The sequence below is a fragment of the Alosa pseudoharengus genome, unplaced genomic scaffold (assembly GCF_046254945.1).
Source record: "Alosa pseudoharengus isolate Yale_2024_CS ecotype anadromous, Long Island Sound unplaced genomic scaffold, YU_APseudo_1.1 YU_APseudo_1.1_scf_2, whole genome shotgun sequence".
Classification (NCBI taxonomy): domain Eukaryota; kingdom Metazoa; phylum Chordata; class Actinopteri; order Clupeiformes; family Clupeidae; genus Alosa; species Alosa pseudoharengus.
In genome coordinates this window covers 31,233,254-31,260,440 of record NW_027468663.1, presented here as the reverse complement: position 1 = coordinate 31,260,440, position 27,187 = coordinate 31,233,254, and the positions used below count along the sequence as shown (strand labels likewise).

Genomic DNA, 27,187 nt, shown 5'->3' with positions numbered 1-27,187 from the left:
TCAAGCCATTTCAAAAGGGCAGCCGTGGGCTTCTGGTTAGGGCTTCGGACTTGTAACCGGAGGGTTGCCGGTTTGAACCCTGACCAGTAGGAATTGCTGAAGTGCCCTTGAGCAAAGCACCTAACCCCTCACTGCTCCCCAAGTGCCGCTGTAGCAGGCATCTCACTGCGTTGGGATTGGTGTGTGCTTCACCTCACTGTGTGTTCACTGTGTGCTGAGTGTGTTCCCACGGATTGGGATAAATGCAGAGACCAAATTTCCCTCACAGGATCAAAAGAGTATATATACTCATATACTTATACTTAAAAGCTGCCACACCTTGCCATGCCTCAGTGTTTTCCACTGTTGGTAATCTCATGCTTAGGATTTCAGACGGCCCTCTCTGTCTGAACACCAACGCCAAACACCCCTGAAAGTTGGCAAGCCTGACTATGATGTTGCAACATGTTCACTTATTAATAACAGGATGTTCTGAGTTCTCAGAGGATAGGGTGTTTGGTCTACCAGAAGCATGCATAGCGTTGTAGAGGAGCTCGGTTATCACGGCTGAGCACCAGAACTGACAGCAGCTGAGTCTGGACCGGACCTGGCCCAGATCTGGCCTTGACCTGGCCCCAAGTCCGCCTGGTGCAGGCCCTGACCTGACCGGCCGGATCTGCTCCTGGAGACAGCTGCAGTCTGGGGGAGGTTCTGGATGCGGAGTGCAGCAGGACAGACACACACACACACACACACACACATATATACACTTAAGCACACACATACACATACACACACACACACACACACACACACACACACACACACATACACACATATATACACTTAAGCGCACCTACACACATACACATACACACACACACACACACACACACACACACACACACATAGAGGAAAAGAGTCACAATCTAGACAGAGGACAGCTTGCTCAGCCACCCTGTGAGGGGTCTACGAGTGGTGGTGGTAGTCCTTCTTGCTGTGTGGTTTGTTTCCCAGAATATGGTCGATATCAGAGGCTAGTTGAGAAGTCATCTTTGGCAAGACCTGCACAAGTAAAATAACATTATATCAATCCAAACAGTAGAAAAAACTTAAAATCAAAACTGACACTTGACACTTGACAATGTAATTTGTACAGAACAAGATCTGACTGTATCTGTCTTCACATTGATATGATTCAAACTACAGTTAATTCTTGCTCCAGTTATTTGCATTAGGCTCTACTGCAGTAATCGCTTGCCTGTATTGCCCCCAGGTTTTCTGTTAGCTGTGCAGGGTTGGATGTTCCCAGAAGAACTGAGCTCACTCCTTCATTGCGTAGGCACCAGGCTGCGCAAACGGAAAAAAAGAAGGTAGAGAAACACACACTTAAGGATATTTATATTTCACTCGGCAATTACAGCACAATCAGGAATAGCTCACTGAATAAGATGGCTACTGTTCTCTTGCCAGCCCTTGCCAGGACTGCAATATGCTCGAGAGAGACCTGTTATCTGTTTTCCCTACCCACAACTCCGTGCCTCTACTCAAGCTGTGGGAGGATACACACTGTCATTTCCAGAGCCGCATGCAGGCAGGTGCGATATGGCGGAAGTGACAGCTTTGGGATATCAACCATCCGAGGTGATGTAAATGTATCATCATAATGTGTCTCAGCTTATGCTTCCCAGCGCTCCTCCTCCTCCTCCTCCTCCTCCTCACCGATGGCTAGCTGGGGCAGGGTGCAGCTCAGCTTCTCAGCAATGTGACCCAGCTCCTTCAGTTTGGCCTGCTGCTTCCTCCCATCATCACTCAGGATCTTTTCCTTCAGCCACTGGTATGACTGGAAGGTGAAAAAAGACAGATAATTTAAAATGGTGCTATGGGCCTTTGGGGAGTTGGTGTTAAAAGACCTGAAGGGACCTTTCAGTGAAAAGGCCTTCACTGTATCTAGTAAGTGTTGCCCTCTGGGCACAATTACTTTCATGGATGCTCGGGAGGATTCGGGAACCCCATTCTCATACTTCCCTGTGATGATTCCACAGGCCAGAGGAGACCAGGAAACCACACCCACACCTACAAGAGTAGTTAAACATGCAAAAAAAAGTCGATTGTATTAGAGTATTGATATCAGTATCATTCTGGGCACATTCTCTTTGAAGTTTCTTGTGCAGGACAGCGGAGAGCTGAGAGGGTTATTAAGAATGACTCTTACCGATCTTGTGGTAGAGTTCAGGTAACTGCGTCTCCACCTTGTCCCTCTGGTAGAAGTGATACTCGGCCTGCTCACACACCGGGGGGATGAGGTTGAACTGCCTTGCTACTGAGTACGCCTCCTGGGGGTCAGAGCAGCACGGAGAAGAGAGGAGAGGAGAAGCATGAGAAAAGGCCAGAGTTTACATGTTAGAGTTCCAGACAGTGTTTTGTCTACCAGCATATTTTAATTTGACATTTCTATGAACCTAAGTACTTCACATTTCAATGGAATTTGGTATAACTTTGGTATAAGCTGGATGTAGTAAAATGAAATCCGATTTCCACTTTTTTGTTATGAATAACATGCCACCCGGTAATTGATTTCAGATAAGGAAATATATTGTGAGATGCTGTGAAACATTCTGTCACTTCCCATTTTCATCAGATGCATTATGAAGGCTGATAAGGAGCCATGACACATGAGAACACATTCTCTCCCCTCCCGTGTACTACTCCTGCCCTGTTGTTCTCTGTTGAAGAGGAATTTCATATTCTACACTGTGAAGGTCACCTTGGGGCCATGCAAATCTCCTTTGCCTGCGTATGTCCTGGGTAATTACGACAAGCACTATCAAAAGACGAACTTCTTCAAATGAGATCTTACACTATTACCCTATTCAAACAGTATATGTGTTTATGCTGCCAATGTTTTAATATATTTAAAAATGTACGCTGTGTGTAAAGATGTATGTAGTGGCTGTACAAGAGAGAGATTCCCTTGATCTTCCAACCACTCACCATAATTTCCATGGCACTCCACCTTGAGGTGCCCCAGTACATGGACATCCCCTGGTTTATCACATGGGTCATGGCTCTCACAATCTCTGTGGAGAAACAGTGAAGTGGTCAGATCAGGGCCTAGAAAGTTGCTTATATTATGTCAAACAAAATGGATACTACCATGATGTGGATGCAACTGTATAGCGTAACTTCATCAGTGATTTGCATTTGCTATCATTTGAAGACACCAGGGGGCAATATTGCTCACACCTCCTGCTGACACAGATGGAGTTTTCTCCCCATAGTATTGACACAACCCATTTGATTAACCAAAGTTATTTGAAAGACCTCCAAGCATTTCAACTTTTGGGCAAGTGCTTCAGTAATTAAGTTCCCCTAATTTGACCAAATATTTAATTAGTCGAATGATGAGACAGAAGAGTTTCTTTGATTAGGGTGTACGGAACACAACTGGAGAAGCCAAACATTGAGAGGCCTGTTCCATCGCGCTTGATAAGTGAACAAATATGCAAAACCATGGACAACAGATGTGATCAAACAGACTCTCGAAATAATCTCAGTCAGATCTCAGCCAAGAGCACCTTGTCGAGACACACGCAGCAATCTGCTTCACAACGAGACGGTGCTATAGAGAAGGGCTCCGGGGGCATCATATGGAGGAGGCGCATTGTTCTCCGAAACCCAGAAGAAAGGAGGAGAAATGAGCGGGAGCGCACAAATGGCAGGCCTTTGTTCAGGAGAGACGATAACCCTACATCAGGAGCCCGAGAGAAAATAAGAGGTCTGTTGTTCCCTTCTCCTCCTTCATTAGAAACTCATTTAGAGCAGTCAGGGTCAAACAACTGCAGAGAGAGAACACGTGTGTGTGTGTGTGTGTGTGTGGGTGGGACAGGTGGGAGGTGGAAACCAGGCAATATCAGGCTGCCACAGTAATATGTCTGCACTGGGAGAGGGAGAGAGAGAGAAGGTGAGCATGTATTCTTTTATTTTCCGTGTGAGATATGTACCAGCTATCCAGAGACTATTTACAGCCCCTGGTGCCCATTTTCACCATATTGCTGCCTGCCTTGTGTGTAATTTTATGATACCCATACGTATGTGAAATGAGAAACAAACCTGTCAAATATCATGAGTGAGGATTGGATTTGTGTGTGTGTGTGTGTGTGTGTGTGTGTGTGTGTGTGTGTGTGTGTGTGTGTGTGTGTGAAACAGAGTGTGTGTCTCTGTGCTTATGTGTTGGTGACTGAAAAGCAGCATGCAATAGTGTATAGGCCCTAATTTAAATAATGTACAAAGTGAAGTGAAAATGTTAAAAAATATGAAAACGCTTCTTTTTTTTGATTCCATGTGTCTACTACATTGTCTTACAACCTTTAGCCATGTGGCAGTGTCATTTTCAATCATTACAAACATATTGGAAAATCAACATTAAATCAATATTTGCCAAGGGTATGTATAATTTTGTTCTTTACTGTGTATGTCTCTGTGTTTTTTTGTGTGCATGTGTGCCTGTTTGTATGTGTGTGTATGTCTGCATCTGTGTCTGAGTTTGTGTGTAAAGGCAAGGGAGTGAAATCAACCTGGAGGAACAGCCGTGACCATGGTAATGGAATGCGTGGGCGTTGTTCAGTATTTTGAGAAAATGACATTAATAAAGAATGACTTTTTCAATATGACATCACTCCTAAAGCCTCAGGGGAAAAACAAGTCTCTCTCTCTGGCTTTCTTCCTTTCTTTTCTTCCTTCCTTCCTCTTTCCTTTCTTTCAACAGGAGAACACATCCCTGGCCATCAGTTTGAGGACAGAGAATGACACACTTGAACTTTAAAGAGCAACAAGAAAAATCAATGCGTCTATTGACCAGTTTGGGAGGCAACCTTGCACGGCGCGGTCCATTTGGGCCTCTGCTGTAAGTCACGCCTCTCTCTTATTAGCCTCTCTCATCTGTAAAACAGTGGAGGAGGAGGAGAGGATAGTGGGAGCCACGTGTGGAATGTAAATCTGATTATTAAGCATGGCTCCACAAGGTTTAGAGTGTGTGTATGTGGCGTGCCCCATCACACACTTCATTTCACAGCACAACAAAACAATGTAGCAATTACAGAAGCATCCTTCCCCGGTCCCGGTGTATTGTCTCCAGATGATTTGGTCTGCATTACAAAGAGAGAGTTACTGAGTCGCCATGAATTGATAATGGCGATGTGTCTCTGCAGTTAGCATAATTGCCTGGCTAAATAGTTTGAAATGTCCTATGATTTGACCTTGTGCTTAAAAAGCCAAAACAAAACCTAACCCACATGGCATCCTAAATAATGACCTTTGGGCCAAGGTGAAACAGTTGTTCACTTAGCATGAGCGATGTTCAAATCATAGTTCCAACCACTCACCCAGATAAACTCTGAAAACACTGAACAAAGTCACACCATTGGGGGTCATGATGAGCACTGGAACTGAACCTACAACCTAAAGCAGGGAAGGTGGGCTATCAGAGAGAAGCTAACCTCTCACAGGGGTTACTTTGTAGCTAATCTCCTCTGGTGTCACTATCTGTTAAAAACAATGCAAGTTGTGTTGTGCTGTGTTTCAACACATTTGTTTTAAGAGTGTACATTCTGGAAATGTCCATGACATCAAACACATACCTTTAGTAATGTAGTATGGTCCTTATGAGCATAATCTACCATATTAAAGGTATGGGGTATATGTAATTGAAGTGACCATCTAGCACTAGGATCAAAACTACAACCTTAGACAAGGGATATTTTGGTTATGGTTGTTTAGTACACACTGCTAACCTCTGAGACTTGACATCTAACCCATCCCTATGTCAATGGTTGGTCATGATGAACTTGTGATGCTACTTTAGAATTGAACCGTTAACTGGTCAGGCATGACAGGTTGATGTGCTTGTGTGGTTGAGACCTATAAGGAGACTCAAACCCCACTGATGCCAGTGGACTTAGCAAGCTCCCTGTAGTGGCCCTCCCTTTAGATAAAGCCACTGGAGCTAACAGAGAGAGAGCTATGTGATGTGCTGGTATAGTGGCAATGTTGAGTTGTGACAGACAGGGACTTATCCCCTAGCCCTAGATGATGATGACAATGCTGAGGAGGAAGAGGCAGCCGCAACTTTGGATTGCTCTGGGCTGGTCTGAGGCTGAGGAGTGACAGAGGCTTAGAGACACAGCAGGCCCCTCACATCCACTGAGAGCAAAACCCAAAAATACATCAGCCAGCCTGCTGCTGCAGGCCAACTCTAATCCCATTTCAAAAGAGACAGAGAGAGAGAGGGATAAAGAGAAAGAGGGATGGAGGGAGAGAGGGGAGAAGAATACTCGTATGCCTTACTTGAACTATGCACACAAGTGTGACAGCGAAGATGAAAATGTGAGCAAGAAAGTGACAGGAGGAGGAGAGAAAGGAGTGAGAGGTAAAAATAGAAAATCAGTGGGTTGATGTAGAGAGAAAGAAGAAGAAAAGCCCAAGAAAACACGGTTCTCCCCCTGCACATCCTTCCTCTTGTCTCTGTGCTCTGTGTTGGCACCACGGACTGTCACTCACTCACTCACTCACTCACTCACTCACTCACGTACCCTCCATGGGTGTGTTGCCATCAGGGCGGTTGGCAAAGACAACATCCACATACTCCAGCTGCAACCGCTGCAGGGATCCCTTCAGACCTGCAGAGAGAGAGAGAGAGAGAGAGAGAGAAGGGGGGGGGGGGTACAGGTGTCAGAGAGAAATGGCAAACAAACAAATAAACACCCACACCCACACACACACACACACACACACAGAAAGGTGCAGAGAGTAACAGAATGGGTGAGAGTGTGACAGATTCAGAGAGAGAGAGAAGAGAGAGAAGAGAAAGAAGAAAAATAGAGGGCTATAAATACTTAATCACCTCATGAGACATGGCAGGAGAGGGCACGGGTGGAGCACACAACAACGGAGGGAAAGACAGGTGGAGAAAAGAGGAGAGGATGAGAGAGAACCCAGAGAGGAGAGGAGAGGCGCGGAGCCGAGCCGAGCGGAGAGATGGATGACGGCACGGATGAATGGGGAATTACGCTGTCAGGCCAGACCTCCATTCATAAATCCGCAGCGGAGAGGTGGAGCGAGGGGGAAGGAGGGAGGGAGATGGAGAGGTGGAGCGAGGGGGTGGAAGAGAAGGAAGAAGAGACGGATGGAGAAGCAAGAAGGGAGAGGAGAGGAAGAGGCAGGGAGAGAGGATGAAGGACGAGAGGGAAACCGTATTTTCGAGGGAGGGAGAAGGACTGGGGTGGAGGGAGGGGAGGAGAGGGGGAGAGACCAGTGCCATCACAGAGCTGCCAAGACGCCATCAAGACGGCCGAGAGAACGGGCTGCGTGATCAGACAGTTTACGACTCCAGACTGACTAATTAATCCGGGGGAAGAGTCACACTCCCCCCGTCCCATCACCTCCAACAGCCCCAGCCCGTCTCTCATGGCCTGGTGGTGCGCTAATCCTGCTAACTCACGGCTGTAAAATCTGAATACCCCCCCCCCCCAACACACACACACAGAAAGAGAGAGAGAGAGAGAGAAACGTAAACACACAGCTGCACACATACACCAGAAACAAACAAACAACACACACACACACACACACACACACACACACACACACACACACACACACACACACACACCAGAAACAAACAACACAGACAAACACACACACATACTAAAATCATATGCACATATACATGCAATCATCACACACAAACTATAAACAGTCAATACTAAACACACACACACACACACACCAACCAAGCACAGTATGTGTGATGGCTTGTGGGGGCTGAATAGACCCACTCTGCTGTTAAATGAGAGCAGAAATCAGAGAAAAGCAGGAAGACAAAGTGTAAGCAGACTGGGATTTATGTTAATGCCATCATCTGCATTTTCCGGAAACCTTACAAATGAATGGATATATCAACATCGACATACTTGTTTGCAAGCATTACAGTTTCATTACATTACAGCACTGAAATGACATGCAAAGCACAATTATTTTAACTGACACACAGAGAGCAAAACCTCTTCTCCAAAACTCTAAACACTTTTTCTGCTTTACACGTATTTTGCAATTCAAAATGGCACTTTTCAAATGCAGTGAACACGGTTCCCTGCAAAAGACACAACAATCTGACATAAAGTCACATGTTTGCCATTTCAAAACACTGCCATTCAAAATGACACTACATGAGCTAATTGACCAACATGCAGTATGTGCCACCTGTCCAAACACCTCAATGGGTAATTGTTACCGCTTTAATCAGGAAGTAAGCACCTTCTTTTTACAACAACAATGGAAGACGTTGCAGAGAGAGGAAGAGGGAGAGTGAGAATGAGAGGGGGAGGAAGAGTAAAAGAGCTGGTAGAGGAGTTCATGGCCAAATAATTTTTTCTGCAATTTTCTTTTTCAGTTTACTGTTTTTTGTGAGCATATTTTTGTTTACTGCAATGTAAATATATCTGCTCTATGTTGCACTGACTTGTTTGGTGAAAAATAAAAAATAAATGTTTCTACAGCATGTGTGTATATGCAAATATTTCTGTGCATATATAGAATATTCTACAATTTGTTTTAGTATTATGGCAAAGCATACTAAAGATGAGAGTGTTTTTCATTATGCCCAACAGTGTGTAGTTGGTTAGACAAAAAGTGTGTGCCATTTGGTGCAAAAGTTTGATTTTGATAATGCTATATGTGGTTGCAGTGCTTCATTTTGCAGGCTATATGAGGTATTTTGCAGTTTGGGTGTGTGGTTTTGTGAATTGTGTTAAGTATTTTGATACTTTCATCATTTTGATGAAAAGCTCAAATGACTCAAGCTCAAGTTTATCATTTGACTCTAAATCTTATGAAAGGGAACCCTATCCACTTAACACCTCTGCACCAGTACAACAGAAAAACAAAACAAATACAGACAGGGATACAGAATCACTCACAGACTTATAAAACACCAGACTACTATGAAATGACCACTTCAACCCCAAACAAAATCGACCCTGAAGACAAAAGTGGACTTGGACAAAACAAAAAGACAATTCACACAAATGGGCTAAAGAATAGAGACGACAGATCAATTGCACAGGCGACCAGGCCCAGCATAGATGGAGGCAAACGACTCACCCTCCACAATGTGCTTTCTGGAGAGGCCTCTCTCTGTCTCGGCTCTGCAGGTGGGCAGGAAAAGGAGAAAAGAAAGAGAAAACATAGCAAGATCACGGAGTGTGTTCTGGCTGTCTCTGACTCTGGCTGATGCAAGGCCGTCTGCAGGCAGGCCTACAAAGAGCTGTGCAGTATGTCTCAGAGTCCCGAACCAGCCCGCCTCACTGCCTGCCCTGTCTGTCTGCGTAAACACAGAACTTTTTTCGCTTTAGCTACAGGCTGTCACTCAACAGATGTGACAACAGTTGTGGTTTTTTTTTAACGCATATGTGACTGAAATAGATCCAGGCCAGACATAAGTCTTCCACTACAGTATCTGGATACACAGCCCTCTGCTTTTACAAGATGTTCTCAAGAATCAATGGTGAATGCAATTCACCATTTATTATAGCATACCATCCAACTGTGTCTTTCCATTTGGGCTTTTTATCTGCAATCTGTGCAGTCTCATCCTTCATTCACCCAACACCTCGGCATTTATTAGGAGCTGTACAAAGTTTGCAGCGTATACAATTCATATTTACAGCATTAAACCCAGCTGCATCTTTCCATATCTTTTTTTTTTTGCTTTCTTTTTATTTCGTTGCTTGGGCTTGGGTACTGAAGAGTAATGTGGGTCCTGCGCTGTAAATCACCCTCTCTCTCTCTCTCTCTCTCTCTCTCTCTCTCTCTCTCTCTCTGTTTGTAATCCCGACGTTGCGGATGGGAGCGGAGCGTCTGCCAGGTTTAATAGCGCTCCATCAGCAGCCGAGGGCTCCTCCTGATGGTAATCTCATTACAAACCCCAGCGAGATGGAGCGGTGTGCCGGCGGAGTTCTGCCCACCAACACAACCCCACCACCCTCCCTCCACCACCCGCCGCCCCCACACACACACACGCCACCTAGCTGGGTGCTGTGATGTCCATGTTAGTGAGGAGGGAATAGCGAGCACTTACTTTCCTCCCCAGTAGAGCTTGGTGGTGATGACCAGACTTGATCTCCTGCAGGACAAACAGCCAGACAGGAAGTGTTACTTTGTGTATTTGGCAAACTTGATGGTTTCAAACATCCTAAACATAACAGTCTCAGATTAGTCATTGAATATTAGTGGGTGTGTGTTTTCAAGACTGTAATGCAAATGCATGTTTGTTAGAACTCTCCGATTGAAGACACAAGATGTACGATCTGATCTCAAAGCTGAGTTTGACAGTAGATCTACCTCTATTATCTTTTACATGAATATCAGACCTGATTAATGATCATATTGACCATATTGACACCATCACCCTGTTCTTAAGCTCCACGACAAGTCATTCAGGAATCTCTTTTGACAAATTCCCTCAATGTTGCCCTGAGCAGAGTCTTACAGTGTCACAATGTCCCGATCTAACAATAAAGCTGCTATTATGCTATTGGCTCAGGCATCTCATTACAGTGTTTGAAAGTTTTTCATTGTAAGAGTGTAATAAAATCTCTTAAACAGCTCTCCCCCCCCCCCACACACAGTCTCATTTCCATCTCAGCATGGCAACTGTGCTGTTGCCAAGCATCTCATCTCTAGGAGCGGAGATGAGCCAAGCTGTGCTTCAACATAACCCTGGAAACCCAAAGAGCAGCTGATTGAAAATGCTGTCGATTAATATGTGAGAGTCCATAAGTCCGCCCACAAGCTAACACACACACACACACACACACACACACACACACACACCACACACACACACACACACACAAACACCACACACACACACACACACACACACACACACACACACACACACACACACACACACACACACACACCACAGTTCTGAAAGGCAAGGACATTAACACACACCGACAAAAACATTTCCCACTGATTACCATGGTTACTGCCAATGATACGGCAAACAGTGAAAAGGAAAAAACGACACCTCTCTCCCCTGCCCTTTCCACACATACGCCAGTGGCTGTGAACTTGTTTCACCCACTCACACACACACACACACACACACACACACACACACACACACACACACACACACACACACACATCTCTTTTATCCACCTCTTGACAGTGGGCATCCTACTTCACAGAGGACTACTTGTTGCCATCGAGAAATTTGGCTAAATGGAAAAGACAAGAGCTTTAGCTCCAGCAGGTTCCCCGCTCAGTGGTCAGCTACGCACAACAAAGCCATCAGCCCTTCGCCATTCATTTAGAGAGTTCTTCTATTTCTCCCATGGCAAATACAGTATTTCAACAGCAAAGAAGCTGCACATAACAAACATATTCCCACACTCACAAGCTTACACACACACACACACACACACACACACACACACACACACACACACACACACACACACACACCGATGTACATACACAGTAAAAAGAAAATGGATCCCAGAATAAGTAAATACAGCCAGACTCACAATCTAAGCTCACAAACGCACACATAAGAGGCAAAGATGAAGTACCTCCAGCACTTTTTCTTGATGATGTTTCCGAGGATTATTTCAGCTCTGGAGGAGTGCAGGAACACACACACACAAACACACACACACACACACACACACACACACACACACATACACACACACACACACACACAGACGTTAAAAGATTCATGTGTGGGAGTAAGACAGAATATTGAGGGAGAGCTCTGCACTTGAGTTTCTTTAACCTTGAGATTTACCTAGAACAGTGTCATGCAAAGCAAACAGAAAAAGCTACTGTACTGTACTCAATGGAAACATGCTTTAGAAAAAGAAACAGGGGCTCCTGATTAGAAACCATATGGTAGATATAAAAAGTCACAAAGTTATGGTTTAATTCTAAAGTTTGTCAAATAAGAATTTATAGGGTCTTTCTGACATATCCACAAATTTGATTTGCATATAGAACAATATGATTTGGTAATTGGTATGATTTGGAAATCATTTTCAGTGAATGGTGATTATATTGGATTTACAATCGTATTTTTTCCTCCAAAGTGTACTCGGATCATTCTCAGTTGACGAATTGACTTGGATCTCAGAGAAAATAAAATGAATTATTATTATTATTGGGTTACACTTTACTTGACAGTATCAACATAAGAGTGACATGTCACTGTCATGAACGTGTCATAAACAAGTCATAAACGTTTATGACATAACGCTTCTGTTATTAAGTGACATTTGGTTTTTGTCATAACAAGAGGGTTAGGATTAGGGTTCATGTGTCATGACAGTGTCATGTGTTCATGACAGTGTCATGTCACTCTTATGTCGACACTGTCAAGTAAAGTGTTACCTATTATTGTTATTATTATTATTATCATTATTATTATTAGCAGCATAGCGCTGTCACCAGTTCACAACAACACTCATGGCATCAGATTGTCCGTGCCCCATGCCCTATGGCTGGTTGGGTCAGTGTGATGAGGCTGATGCTCAGGGGTCAGCTCGTGGGTGGCACTCACTTTCCTCCAGAGTAGACCTCGGCCGTGTCAAACAGATTGACCCCGTTCTCATACGCTATGGTCATTAGCTGCTCCGCCACCTGGTCAATGCAAACACACACACACACACACACACACACACACACACACATACACACACACACACACACACACCAATAACGAGCCCATGACTACCAAGGATTTTTACAATTAACAAAATAAATATTTAGAGGAAGAAGTTGATCCTAATGATGGTGATGATGGTGAGAGGGAAATGTAAGAGGAAGAGGACGAGGAGAAAGAAGAAAGAGGCCTCTTTAGTGTACCCATGTTTCTCTGTGCTATGAGTGCGTGCGTGCGTGCGTGCGTGTGCGCGTGCGTGCGTGCGTGTGAGAGAGAGAGAGAGAGAGAAGGAGAGAAAGTGTGGGTGTGCCTGTGTATGTCAGTCTTGAGTATGTCAGGGTGCCTGTGTATGTCAGTGACCTTCATCTTCAATTCTGCTGGATTCACTATGGGCACCCACCCATTCATGACAGTATGCCTACCACTAAACTGCCACTGTGACCTCCCCCAAGCGCCCCGTCCCCATCCCCCAGCCCCTGGCTGCAGAGAGAGAGAGAGAGAGGGAGAGAGAGAGACAGAGAGAGAGAGAAAGAGAGAAATACGGAAAGAGAGAGAAAGAGAGAGGCCTCCTGTCAGGCCTGAGTGACAGGCGCGTTGTCACCATGGGAGCTGACAGTGACGAGCAGAGAGAGAGAGCCCCCGGCCAACAGCGGGCAAACAAACTAGCAAACGCACAAGTGAAGGGACGATGAGTAACGGGAGACAAGATGGAGACTGACAGGGGACCAGAGGACGAGGGACAGGGGAACGGGCCTCTGCCATAACCTGAGGAGACAGCAGAGGCTTCCCCCACAATCGTAGCACCCTGTGGAAAATCCGTATTCCCCCTTCTACTGTAGATGCTGCTCCACCACCTAGTTAGACGCTCCACACGACCTGTCACACTGTATGTCACTCAAATCACTTCAATCGGAGGTGCTACTGTTCTATCACTGATCAAACATCCGATTTTCATGAGGGTGTTTGGTGACTGGCTCAGTGAGTAAAAGGAGCATCTGAGACTGTGGCTTGTGATGGGCAAAGAGTTTTTGTGTTCCCCAGTGTGTTATTTATTAGGCGCGGTGCTTACCTCGTCAGAGATCTGTCCACCGAAGGTGACCCACGTGCCTGGAGAAGGGAGAGAGGGGTGGGCACAGGGGCACAGAGGGACACGAAAGAGAGAGAAAGAGAGCGAGAGAGGTTAGGTTTGTTTGGTGAAAATATCTTATTCAAGTGCTATTAATGTGCGTATATGTGTGTATGTGTGTGTGTATGTGTGTGTGTGTGTGTGTGGGGGGGGGGGTATATGGGTGTGTGTGTGTGGGTATGAGTGTGTACATGCATCCTGATCAGTCCACTGCAGAGCGCAGGCTGTAATGAGGGCCCTCTGCATGCTGTACCGCCCTTTCTCCTCAGTGCCCCTCTGGGTCCGGGCCGATGACTCAAACGCTTAGCTCTGGAGTGGACCACGGCTGACCGTGAGTCACTGCTTTAACAGGCTGGCGGCGGAGCGCTGAGACTGGTTTGGCCGTGTCACCTCCGTTACCACTACTGCCTCTGTGTCCTTGTCACAAACGAGCAGTGTCACTAGCCGAGCTCACGCAACACAAAGCCCAGCCGCTTCTCCGCCTCATGAGGCAAGCACCAACGTAAACAGGTTAGTTAGCTTGTGCTTTTCTCAGTATTGTAAGCCAACTGATATTCATGCTTTGCAATTACAGCTATGTGTGTTGTTCACCCATACCAATGCTTACTGCAACTGTAAACAACCTATAAGGAAAGATCGGCAACAACCCAGTTGGCACTGCTACAAGCTTACTAGCATGCTAACTAGTGTGTTTTGAAATAATAGTTAGTGATGGCATGCTGTAACAGCTTTTTATACATTTTTCTCTTGACCGAGACCAACTGTGGACCCTACCAGCTGATGTTAGGACAGTTAAGGCCTAGACCTGACAAAGAAAAAAGAAGAAAGCTTCTAGGACTTGACTGAAATAATCCAGCCCCGACTAGTGGCATCCCACATCCGTGTCCACCTCCTGGAAACCCATCTCTACTCCCCCCTGAGTTCCTGCAGGTGTATCTTATCTTATCTTATCTTATCTTATCTTATCTTATTTTATGTCACAGGCAGAACGTGTAGACTGAGATGGATTCCGCTCGCTCGTGTGCACGTGTGTGTGTGTGTGTGTGTGTGTGTGTGTGTGTATGTGTGTTTGCATTTGTGTGTGTACAGGCCTCTCATCTCCAAACTCTAATGACTCACTGAGTTTTATACTTAACAGTGACCTTCTAATCTCCATTTGCTGATAGTATCCCTCTATTGGCGACTCTAATAGATGGACATAATCATCAGTTTGTTCCACCGCATGGAGTCAATGTTAAACAACACAACTGACCATTTATTAGCCTGTTGAGACAAAACAGATGCAGTGCTTGACCAGGATGCCCCCCCTCCCTTTGCCCTGCATAATGAACTGAGCTGCTTTAATGAGAGGATTATAAACACATTGCAGATTAGCATAATTGCAACTTCTTAACTCAGCTTCTGTAGTCAGAGTTGACTTCAGTTTTTTTGCTACTCTGGGCCAAGCCTAGATGTTTATTTATCTGTATTTTTCTGCCTAATCATTCAGTGGTGGATGTGCGTGTGATGCAGGCAGTGCTAATCTGCTTCAGGAGGCTTGCTTTGCATCGAATGGAGAAGCAGCCACGTCTGACTGGATTCATTCACTCATGGCTGTCAGCAGAGACCGCCGCAGCCGCTGGGAGAGGAAGGGGGGAGGGCAGGAAGAAGGAGCCGAGGAGGTGCTACACATAAGCACACACACATACACACACACACACACACACACACACACACACACACACACACACACACACACACACACACACACACTCACACACACACACACACACACACACACACACACACACACACACACACACACACACACACACACACACATACACACACACACACACACACACACACACACACACCAGACACACACATACACGCACCCACACACCGACTCCCACACACACACAAACACTGAAACAAGCACACACACACAAAGCATACACGCACAGTCGCACACACAAGCATACATGCACACACACACACAAGCACACATACACACACACACACACACACTTACGCACACACTTACGCACACACACACACACACACACACAGACACACACACTCACACGCAGGGGTGCCAATTAAACGCTTCGTGATCTGTGATGAAGAGCACTCACCGAGTCCCAAACAGGATACACGCAGGCCTGACTTCCCCAGGTTCCTAAGGAGAGGGAGGAGAGAGAGAGAGAGAGAGAGAGAGAGAGAGAGAGAGAGAGAGAGAGAGGGAGAGAGAGATTAGTGGAAGCACCACCCATGGCCTGAGGCCCATGTGTTAATGACCCCCGCCCCACCTCAGCAGAGTTGTGAGCCATCTCCTGCTCCACTCATGTGGGGTTAAAGAGCCATACTACAGCCCCTGTGGACAACATATTAAGGCGTCCTCTCAGGACACACACTTAAGAGCGATACACTCTAGCAAAACTAAACATTTTCCATGGTACATCTGTACACCTAGTTATTGCTACAAGATATACAAAAGGTATCTATGCATGGAACAACATACAGTATATGAATTTCAGAAATATTTAGCGAGACTGAAGAGATAGTCAGCTTCTTATCTTTTTAGACAAGAGCCTGGCCAAATCAATACCTGTCCTCAGGTGCTTACCGCACACAAGGTTTCTTTGTCCTTCCAAAAAAGTTTGGTTGATATAGAAAATCACTGGGGTATGAAGTGTCTGCTGGCGGAGAAGAGTGAGAAAGGACTGGGGGATTATTCCTGATCCCTAGTTTATTTTCGTGCAGTCTGTCACGCACTGAATACAGAAACAGACTCCACACAGGCCTGTTGCTGTCGGTGGTGCAGAGCAATCCTACAGGGACTTGATGCCCACAAAGGTCAGAAGTGGCTACTGCCTGCGAAAGCATTGTCCTCTGTGAATTCAGACTAGGGATGCTTCAGAGTAGCCTACATGGTCGAATACAGTTGACAGAGTTAAGAGTAATTCTATGATATACAGCAGAAGGGAAGGATCAAAGACCGCAACCAAAGGTTTGAACAAGCACACTTAGAACACAAAGGAAAAGAAAGCTTAAGAGCACCGTGTCTCTGTCCTCCGCTGAATTGTTTATCCTGACAATCTGTCTGTGTCATCTGCATTTGCCTCTTCATTTCACTCCCATCTCAAACATGGTCCTCATGCAAGAGTGTGTGGCTACCTTTCATGTCTTGGTGAATGCTGGAGCACTTCACAATGTTCTTCCCATTTAAACTTCTGCCTGAAGCCTTCCTGGTTAAAGACATACTGAAAAGCAGGATGCTTGTTTGCCCTATTTATGCTTCAAGAGCAGTTTAGTAGGCCTTTTAAAGGATTCTCTTCAAACACTGAGCAGATATTGAAAAGTCAAATACTGCTCTTGTTGGAAATGATAGGGATTTGAAATGATAGGATGTTTGTTCCTTTTAAAATATTAAATATTTTGTGCCCACTTTTCTATGAGACAAACAGAGACAACACAGAGCGAATGTGAGACTGAAGGCTGTGAATTTGCTTGTGATTTGAAACTCTTTTGGGAAGCACAGAGAAGCTTTAAAGCCGAAGCAGACTGACAGACAACATGGCTGATAAAGTATTCATGAATACATATTCATTCAGAGAAAGGGTTTGGTAAATCTACGACATCTCTTCTCAAGATAAAGACAAGACTATTTGAAATAAGATAAAGACAAGACTATTTGAAATAAAAAACAATTTGATGGGATAATGCACCTAATATACAAAGATCTACCTCAAACTGTATTTTCTTGTGCTGATACAAATCAAAACAGACATAGGTGGTACACTGTGTCCTTTAAAAGGAGAGGAAAAGAAAGGAGCAAAACACAGGCATTGATTTAGAGCCTCTTCTCCGTATTCAGTAGGAGCACAGCGCAGACCCGTCAGAGCAATTTCCCACAGATTAGGAATTGCAGCACAAACCTCCACCACTTTCTTAACATTGAAAAAAAATGATATAAACCACGATTCCTCTCAGGCTGATGCATGCTGTTCAATGAATCATGAAAGAAAAAAAGCCACAACACATTTATCCAAGAAGCATCTTAATTGCACTGTCCAGCCAACCTCTAAATTATGAAACATAAGTCTTCTTTCGGACACAAGGCATTTTTCAAACCCAGACTAGCCTTATCTATCACGGAAACAGATGAACGGCTTTGCAATGCACTGATTTATTAGTATATTAATGCAGCATAGATCAAGAGTACGGATGGTCCAACTTGATCTTAGCGGACAAACAGGAACAATCACAATACTGTGGCACAGTGCTGTGTCTTTTTGGGGTGCAGGTTGGGTTTATGGTATGCAAAGATAGCAGTATGCATGGATTTACGTATGCATGTATGTATGCATGTATATGTAGGCTATGTATGTATAGATGCATGTATGCATGTGTATATGAATGCATGTATGTATTAAATTACTGTATTTTTGAAGCTTTGAGTATATGACAGTGAAGACTGACAAGAAGCAAGTGGTAAAGATGCTTATAACAAAGTTATTATTATTATTATTATTACTATTATATTACTACATAGCCTCTTCCCTTCTCGGCAGCACAGGTATAATAACTTCAGACGGGAAATTACCATAGACTCAGACCATCAAGTTTTCAGACCAGACCATCAACTATTGCTTCATACATAATGCTACAGGTCCGTGCAACCATCATTATTTACCAGTCTACTGCAGATGCTCTACTGCAGAGGCTTTGCATTACCCTTGAGCCTGAGGTTGACTCATATTCATATAAGTACACAGGAGGTTCTTGCTCAAATTAAATAACATAAAATTAAGTCCACCAGCTATTGACTTTTATTATTGTCAGTATTACACAGACAGCACAGGATACATAAAGTCAGTGTGAAATATCAACTGGGTAGAAACACAGTGTGTGTGTGTGTGTGTGTGTGTGTGTGTGTGTGTGCGCGTGTGCGTGTGTGTGTGCCTGTGTGTGTGTGTGTATGTGTGCCTGCACGCATGTGTGCATATGTGGTTCTAGCTGGAGCCACAGCACACAGCATGGGCTACTACTACTACACTAATGAGCTGCAACTACACTAATGGTAGAGAGGGTGACAGAATCTCCCAGATGAACAGAATACTTAAACACATCTGGGGATCTGGGCGTGTGTGTGTCTGTAGGTGAGAGACCCACCTGAGCTTTCGGCTTGAAATAATAAACCAGACGGCACATTACTCAACAAGTGCAGATTGTAAAAAATGCTTTTCAAGAAAAAAAATCCCTTTGTAAGATGCGCTAGCTTTCTAACTATCTAGAAAAACATCCAGTGGTACTCTTAGCCATATGTCGACACCACACAAATAAAGTTAAATGATACTTCTAGGCATACTCCTCATGGTCCTTACAATCACCTCATGACTCCAATTAAATCTTCAAAAGATAGAAAATATGACAGCAAGCCCAGACCCCATCCTTCACTGACTTACACAGTGGGAGCAAGAGTCACAGGGAGAGAGGAAGACTCAGACACTGAAAGACAGAGAGAGAGAAACAAAGGAGGGAGTGAGAGAGAGAGAGAGAGAGAGAGAGAGTGAAAGGCAGCGGTCCTGTAACACGCTGCAGATCAAACACGTTTCACAGATTAAACAGGCGGCGAGTCGCGGAGCTGCTCATTTGAAGTGACACATGCCCAGCTCGGGGCGTCTGCACAGCCCCCCCCCCCATCCCGTGCTCCCCAGCATGGGAAAGAGAGTACCAATTAGGCCAGACCACTGGAGCTGGGGATGGACCTGAGGATGGAGCTGAGGATGGGGATGGAGCTGGAGATGGGGGCTCTGGGATCCACGGAGACACTCAAAGGGACCGTGGCAATGTGAGGGATCAGTGTCTGGAGCTGTCAAGCATTGCATAGCGGGTGATCAACCTCACAGTGGGCATGTAATTTTAATGCAAACCAAGACTGAGAACGCGTACACACACACTCACAAACACACACACACACACACACACACACACGCCTTCATGTAAATGAGTCATTGCAGAGACTTGGAACTGGCTCTTGCTGTGAATAAAAAGACAGACAAATAGCACTAGGCAGCCAAACTGTGATGACGCACAGAGGAGACACCACCTCCAGCTCAGATAGAAATGCATCTGTCCCTGTGCTGATGGTCAATAAGAGATCATTAAAGTTTCAACTTGATTTATTAATGAGGACATCTCTCTCTCTCTCTCTCTCCCTCCCTCTCTATCCATGGCCATGCTCTATCAGCTGTGTGTCTTGGATCTGCACAGATCTTCTTGCACTTTTATTAAAACAATAAATCAGGTGGCAACCAATAGTGGCACTGGGGAGAGACTTGCTCCTGGCCGGATAGCAACTCACTCATGCTCACCTGTGCTAATGTGATACAGCCTGTCTGGTATGGAGTCAAAACTACGCCATATAGAAAAGATGAAAAGATATTCACATGTGTAATAGAGTTTTACAGCTGTATAAAGCAATTTGTGGTTGTGCACGGAAACGGAGATGTGACGCAGGACGTCCTCTGATTAGCTAGTTAGTAGGCGATGCAATGTGCTGATTGGCTCTTCAGAAACGCTGTCAAGACCGTGCCAAAATTCGTTGATTGGCACTTCAGAAAAGACAACAAAACACCAAAATTCGTGTCTGTAAAATTTTTTTGTAGCTTTGTAGATCCAGTTTGCACACAAACGATATATGTCGCACTTCTTCCTATTTCTGCCTAATTGTATGTGCAAAGACATAAGTTCCTTTATTGCCTGTAGCTATAAAGCTGTTCCACACACGTTCAAACTAAAGCCCAGTGGACAAATGTTTTTCACATGTGCACAAAATATTTCTGCAGGTAGGCCTTATTTTTGCACACAGACAAATTAATTCCACAGCTACAAAAAAACGGTTCTACAAGTGTAAATCATATCTTCGAAGACAATTTTTTTTCGCACATGCACAAAATATTTTATACAGCTGCAAAACTCTATTACACATGTGAATATCTTTTCACGGGCACAAAATATTTATGGCGGTGTTTTGATTCCATAGTCTGGGGGTTTGGTCTGTGTGTGATTGTGTATTATGTGTGTGTTTGTTTCCTTGTGTGTCCATGTATGTGTGTGTGATGACGAGAGAGCCTTTGGGAAGAGAGGGAACAAATGGTGTTCAGCACATTTCATCTGTTTCTCATGAGCAGCATGCGGGATGGGTACACAGACACTCACGCATAGGACAAATTACACAGACTCAGGCACACACACACACACACAAACACACATACACATGTGAGCAAAGACAAGTGCACAGCACACAGACACATGTACACATTCATATGTGCACCCCCCCGGCCACACACACACACACACACATGCATCAGAAACAAAAAAAGGCAAACATCCAGGCTAAGAATGATTCACAGCTGGCTGAGGGCTAAAAAGCAAATGCAAGCAGAATGCGTCGCCACTACCTGCAGGCTGTTATGGGAGGAATTTGTAAAATTCCCGACACTTACTGAGATGCATTGTGAATCATCCATTTGGGGGCTCGAATCACAGCCTACTGAGGCATTTCCAAACGACATGATACGCTTCATAGCATCTTCAATCCCACTGTAACGGGAGGCTACCCTGCAGTTCATTCAGCAATCCTGGATCCGAGGTCTGTTCAAGTCAATTTTCTGTTTTATTATTCAATTTCATTAATTTACAGTAAATTGCACCATTAACTGTAGATATGGTCTAAAAGCACTTTACAGAGTCAAGCAACTGAACCAACGAATAAGCACAAAGTGAGTGGCAAGGACAAACTCCTTTTACAGCAAGCAACCTCAAAAGCTGTAGACATCCCATAAATCATCTCCCAGTCCCTGATAAACATAATAGCTCAATCTGGGAAACACGGAGGACACTGTGTGTGTGTCAGTCTGTCTGTGTGTGCATGTCTGTGTGTGTGTCTGTGTGTGCATGCCTGTGTGTGTGTCTGTGTGTGCATGTCTGTGTCTGTGTGTGCATGTCTGTGTGTCTGCAGGTGAGAGACACGTGTGAGCTTTGAGATTTGACGATCTGAATTAGAGCCGTGAGATTGGGATTAGACAAAGGAGAAACTGCTCAAGTGTAGGTTGTTAATGCTTTAGGCTAGTTAGGCTTATGGCACGGACTGCCATGCCAGACCAGGGCCACGTCAGGGCCAGATCTGGGCCTGGCTCGGCCTGTGGTCAGCTGTTCTGTTGGCGTGAGGGATAGAGGGCCAGCTGTGAGAGGTCTGCACAAGCTGCACATGATTTAGAACGTGCCCAAGGAGAGGCCAAGGGCATTAGTCTTTTTTTAGAGGACTAATTAAGACCACAAACCCAGTGACACACTGGGACTCATCCACTGGAAATCAAATGAAACAAAATATCTTAGATTGTGTTTTTAGTGTTGAGGAGATGTGTGTTATTTCATTACTTCCAATGACACATTTGCATGCAAAAATGCAACCACCCTCTTATACTCTTAACAGTGAGGCCATCTGCTCTGAGTGTTAGAGAGCAAAAAAGAAAGAAAACACACACATCATGGTGCACACACAAAAATAAAACACACAGGTCTAATTTCAACGCAGAGATACAGACACACACACACACACACACACACACACACACACACACACACACACACACAATCATACACATTATTCATGCAGTTGTGATACTTGCACAGATCCTCCTATACAAACACACATACACACACATTTGCAAATACTCTCTCTTTCTCTCTCTCTCTCTCACACACACACACACACACATGCACACACTCACACTCTCTTAAGCATGGATGCCTGTTGGCTTATGATAGGCCACTGTGCAAGTAGACAGCAGAAGGCCCGGGAGGCTGCCCATCTGCACTGCACCATTGGGCAGTCAGGCGGGCAGAACACTCCACAAACACCCCAGACACAAAGGCACCAAACACACAGCACCACAGAGCCACAGCCAGGACTGGACCCTCAGCCAGAGCCAGAGCTACAGCAGGCTATCTACACACAGAGCAGGAAGAGAGGGCCACAGAAGTCGACGAAGAGGAGGACAGTTGCCAAATAATGATGGACTCTGGACAGGGACCGGTGGACTAGTGCCATATAAGGACCAGATATGCTTGGGAAAGAGAGAGCGAGAGAGTGAGAAAGAGGGAGAGAGAGAGAGAGAGAAATATTGGAAGACATTGCAGAGAGACATCATGCAAAAGAGACAGAGATAAATAGAGAGAGAAAAACAAAGAGAGCCACAGCACTGTGATGAACCACATATCATTCTATCAACATTCCACTGGCATTCATGAGGCAGCTATTTTCGGTTTTTATTTTAGAGTCAGCGTGATCACTCAAGAGGCTCTGAACGTCTCCATCACATGAACTCTCTCTTCACATACACCTGCAGCTGACCTGCACACCATCCACCTGCTGCTCCGGCTCTTGCTGTGCTGCCTGCAGTTGGGTACGGGAGGAGAGAACAGCTGATGGTGCCAGAACTTACAGCAGCCAGCGAGTCCCACCAATCACCTGGCTTTCATTCCCCCAGAATGATGAATTGCCTGTACAAATGTTCAGTCAAGAAAAAAATGAAGTATGGCGAATTGCCTGTCAATCAAACACACAAACACACATATCCCTCATCCTCTCTCTCTCTCTCTCTCTCTCTCACACACACACACACACACACACACACACACACACACACACACACACACACACACACACACACACATACAGTACATACGCACACATACACACATACACAAAAACTCACACATGAAGATGCAGAGAGAGAATGAGTGAGAGAAAGATGGAGAGAGAGAGAAAGAGCCCAGAGGTAATAGACTTGTTTTCACCCCGTTAAGGACATCAAAGGCTCCTTAAAACTAAGACTTAAGCTTTAGACCCTCCTTCCCTTTAAAATCAAGTGATCTTTCCACTGATTATAAACGCGAAGTAGCCTGGTAGCCATCCAAAGATAAGAGCAGAGAACGATGGGGAGAGAGATTTCCTGGCACTGTTTCATGCTCGCTGATTTCATGCTTGGCAAGAACAGAGATAAAGGACGATGTGTACAGTACATGCAAAGACCCATTCTGTTCATCACTCTCTGGAGCTGCAGGAGAAAGCGTATGGTGCTCATCTGTCACACTTTAAGGGGGAGGGGGTAGGGTGCAGCAGAGAGGAGTGTGTATGTGTATGTGTGTGTGTGTGTGTGTGTGTGTGTGTGTGTGTGTGTGTTTGGTGCTGCTGAAAGATGCAGGGGGACCTTGAGCAAGTAAGGCCATTTTTTTCTCAATTTCCCCTGTAAGACTTTTCAAGTGGCATATGAGAAGTACAATCTCATGACCTCACATTGGTCTGTGTATCAAATTCCTTGATTAATAGTATAGCAGCAGAAATAGGAGCCTATACTATGATATTCCATCACAACAGGTGTTCAGAGTCAATTCATTGATGTTTAAATGTTTTCAGAATTAGACTGAATATGGACTGATTGCCATTCAGCTATTTAGAAGAGTAAATAACAACCAAAACACAAACGTATGAAGTGTGATAACATATGGTAAATCTGATCTGATGCTTTTGATAACATTAATAAATAAAACTGCATTTCTTCACACAAATGGGCTACTGCCTATGCATTCTATTGATACACGACTCCATAAAGCGCGCGCGCAAACAACGCATACGCATAGTCTACTTCTCTGCACTTCTCTGCGACAATCCAGCCTACACACGTGCACTTTTAGAGGTCCCTCTGTTATAAGGCTTGCGCACTATTAGACTTAAATCCATTGCTCCAACCAAGGGCTACTTCCTGTCAGTGTAATTATAGTCCTCGCAAATGTCACTGCGGCTGACACAAGACATGTCCCGCAGTTTTTCCTGGGGGCTGTCTTTCCTTTTTACTAAGCAGACAGATAAACAACCCTTGTATATTCGCCATTCATGTTTTAAAAGCCAGTCACTGAACAAACTGTAGCCTACTTGGCACTGATTTGACTGGAGGGGAATCATTTGCATCTTTAAGTGACCTATTTGTCTCACTCTGAAATGAATTTGCCTGTTAGCATGTATGACTAGATCTGGTGACTAGTCATGTACTATCCTGCTATGTTAATGTACTGTAGCTTACCTGTCTATGAGTCAGCAGGACAAATGGGCCAGTTGAATTTATCAGTGCTGAATTATAGGGATCCTCTAAATACAGTGTATGGCAGACAGCTCCCAAAAAGGTCTCAAATGCATTTCGTAGCCTACCCTAAAGGGCAGTTACCCTGTCTTTCTCCATTAATGCTAACACACTCAAGGGTTTTCAAGAACTTACGAATTAGAGATAATAAAACCATTTTCATAGCCCATTTAATACTAATGCTAGAATAGTTGCGACATGTTGTGGAATTGACACCGGTAGAAAAACAACTTCAAACTTGCGCCCAGCTATTTTCTCGCATAGAAAATTGGTAATTTCTACGTTGGTATGGAAACTAGCTTCCGTGTTATCAACTTAAGTGGACGTTTAGCCTCTCGTCGACAGATTGCCTGGATACAAATAATTATTTCTTACATGGAAACTATTAATTCACACCTTGTCTCCTCGCATCCGCTGGTTGAATTTACCGTATCCACCACCACGATAGAATGCACAGTTTTTCCCCCCAAAGCGGATAATCATCTCCTCTATTTTCATATCTTCATTTACTTTCACACTTCCCTCATTCTCAGTAGTTTTCAACACATGCTATTTTCAGCTGGTCCATTACCAGTCTTACAATAAGGATAACTTTCGCACTCAAGTAAGTTACTGAGGTCATGCGCCACGCTGTGGCTAGACCCTATAGAAGCTAAACATGACTCGCCGTTCGGCCACGGTAACAAAAAAGTAAATTAACCACCAATTAAAAAAAACAATGACAATATTTTAGTTAATCTCAAGACTGAACGTGTATCTTGACAATAGCTTGTATTATTGTCTATAATAAATAACATTTTATATGAATAGGTTGTAACATGCAGTAAACAAATATCTGCTAAAACTGAAATTAGCTCAATGTTTTGTCTAACCACCTTCATTTAAATGAATTGAATGAATGTTATTGGTGTTTTTTGTAATATGCCATTAATCCCTGGCAAGGGACACCCTGCTAACCAATTGAAACCAAGCTGCAATACAGTTTTTAGACAGCACATGACGTCAGTAAAAAAAATAGCCCCAAAAGCCCCAAACTTCACATTGCAGACCACACACATGCAAAAGTACTGTGCAGGTAGACACAGAAAAGTCCCAAAGACTTCAAACCACACAGATCCATTACAGTAAGTGGTCAAGTTCCCACAATAAGCTCCATCTAACAGTCACACAAACACAAAACCCAACCTAACTATTACCATTAACCATTATCAATTACAGTAACAACATAACTAAAATCAATTCCAAAAATGACAAATCAAGTTTGTGAGACAAAAAGAACATTCCCTGCTCTGCCATTCTTTTCCCACTAAGAATAAAACATGACAGAGTTCCAGTTCCCATCAGTGATAACATAACTACAATCCCTGAAATCCCACACCAAGTTTGCAGAACTAAAATCACTGCTCTGCTCTCAACTGCTCTGATTTTTCATTTTCACTGAGTATAGAGTTTGCCTCTGCCCACTGGTTGGTTGACATACCGGTATTTCATGCCTGTCAGCTTGCCCGTGGACTCCTTGAGCGAGATGGGGTGGCGGTGGGAGAAGGAGCCGAAGCTGCGGGCGATGAGCGCCACTGTGCGGAAGCGTGCACGGGCCTTGCTGGTGCCGGTGTTGGGGCTGGTGGCGTTCTGCTTGCTGTGGCCATCCCCATTGCGGGGCGCCTTGAGGCCATGGTCGGTGCAGGCAAAGGACACCTGCATGCCCGCCACGGTTAGCTTCTGTGAGGATAGAGAGAGAGAAAAAGAGAGAGAGGTGGAGAGTGAGGAGAGACTCCTCACTGCAGGGTTGCTGCTGCTACCGCTGTTGCTGCTGTTCTGCAGTGACTGGAGTTAGAGGGTGACGCGCAGAGGGGAAAGACCTGTGTGAGTGGAGGGAGAGAGAGAGAGAGAGAGAGAGAGAGAGAGAGAGAGAGAGAAAGGAGTGCAGGTTGAAGGTGACTCTTCGTCTTTTTCTTCTCCTCCTCCTTATTCTCGGGCACTTGGTGTCTGGCTCTGAGCAGGAAAAGGGAGTGAGGAGAGAGGGAGTCTCCTGGTCGCTTTCTCTTCCTCAGTGTTTCTCTATCCTCCTCTCTCAATGGCTCTCTCTTCCTGAATTTGAGTCTTTCTCTGTCTCTCACTTAGTCTTTTTTTGGAGTGTGTCGTTCTCGTTCTCTCTCCGGTCTCTAG

At 44.8% G+C, this 27,187-nt stretch overlaps 1 protein-coding gene across 3 annotated transcripts in view; it reads right to left on the bottom strand.

Annotated features, from left to right (window-relative positions):
* Positions 1-865: 865 nt before the first annotated feature.
* kcnab1b (potassium voltage-gated channel subfamily A regulatory beta subunit 1b) overlaps positions 866-27,187 on the bottom strand; it is a 39,314-nt gene continuing 12,992 nt past the window's right edge. The window contains exons 1-14 of one of the 3 annotated variants that reach the window (XM_076295925.1): positions 26,502-26,722; positions 15,950-15,993; positions 13,776-13,813; positions 12,605-12,684; positions 11,619-11,663; positions 10,115-10,159; positions 9,139-9,182; positions 6,570-6,656; positions 2,974-3,059; positions 2,195-2,315; positions 1,961-2,055; positions 1,702-1,822; positions 1,241-1,329; positions 866-1,044 (exon numbers count right to left, since the gene is read on the bottom strand). In XM_076295925.1, coding sequence (XP_076152040.1) covers positions 949-1,044; positions 1,241-1,329; positions 1,702-1,822; positions 1,961-2,055; positions 2,195-2,315; positions 2,974-3,059; positions 6,570-6,656; positions 9,139-9,182; positions 10,115-10,159; positions 11,619-11,663; positions 12,605-12,684; positions 13,776-13,813; positions 15,950-15,993; positions 26,502-26,722 — 1,212 coding nt within the window. In that variant the 3' untranslated portion in view covers positions 866-948. Of the gene's footprint in view, positions 1,045-1,240; positions 1,330-1,701; positions 1,823-1,960; positions 2,056-2,194; positions 2,316-2,973; positions 3,060-6,569; positions 6,657-9,138; positions 9,183-10,114; positions 10,160-11,618; positions 11,664-12,604; positions 12,685-13,775; positions 13,814-15,949; positions 15,994-26,501; positions 26,723-27,187 lie in introns of those variants that run through there. The other 2 variants (XM_076295924.1, XM_076295926.1) reach the window with 2 other exon arrangements.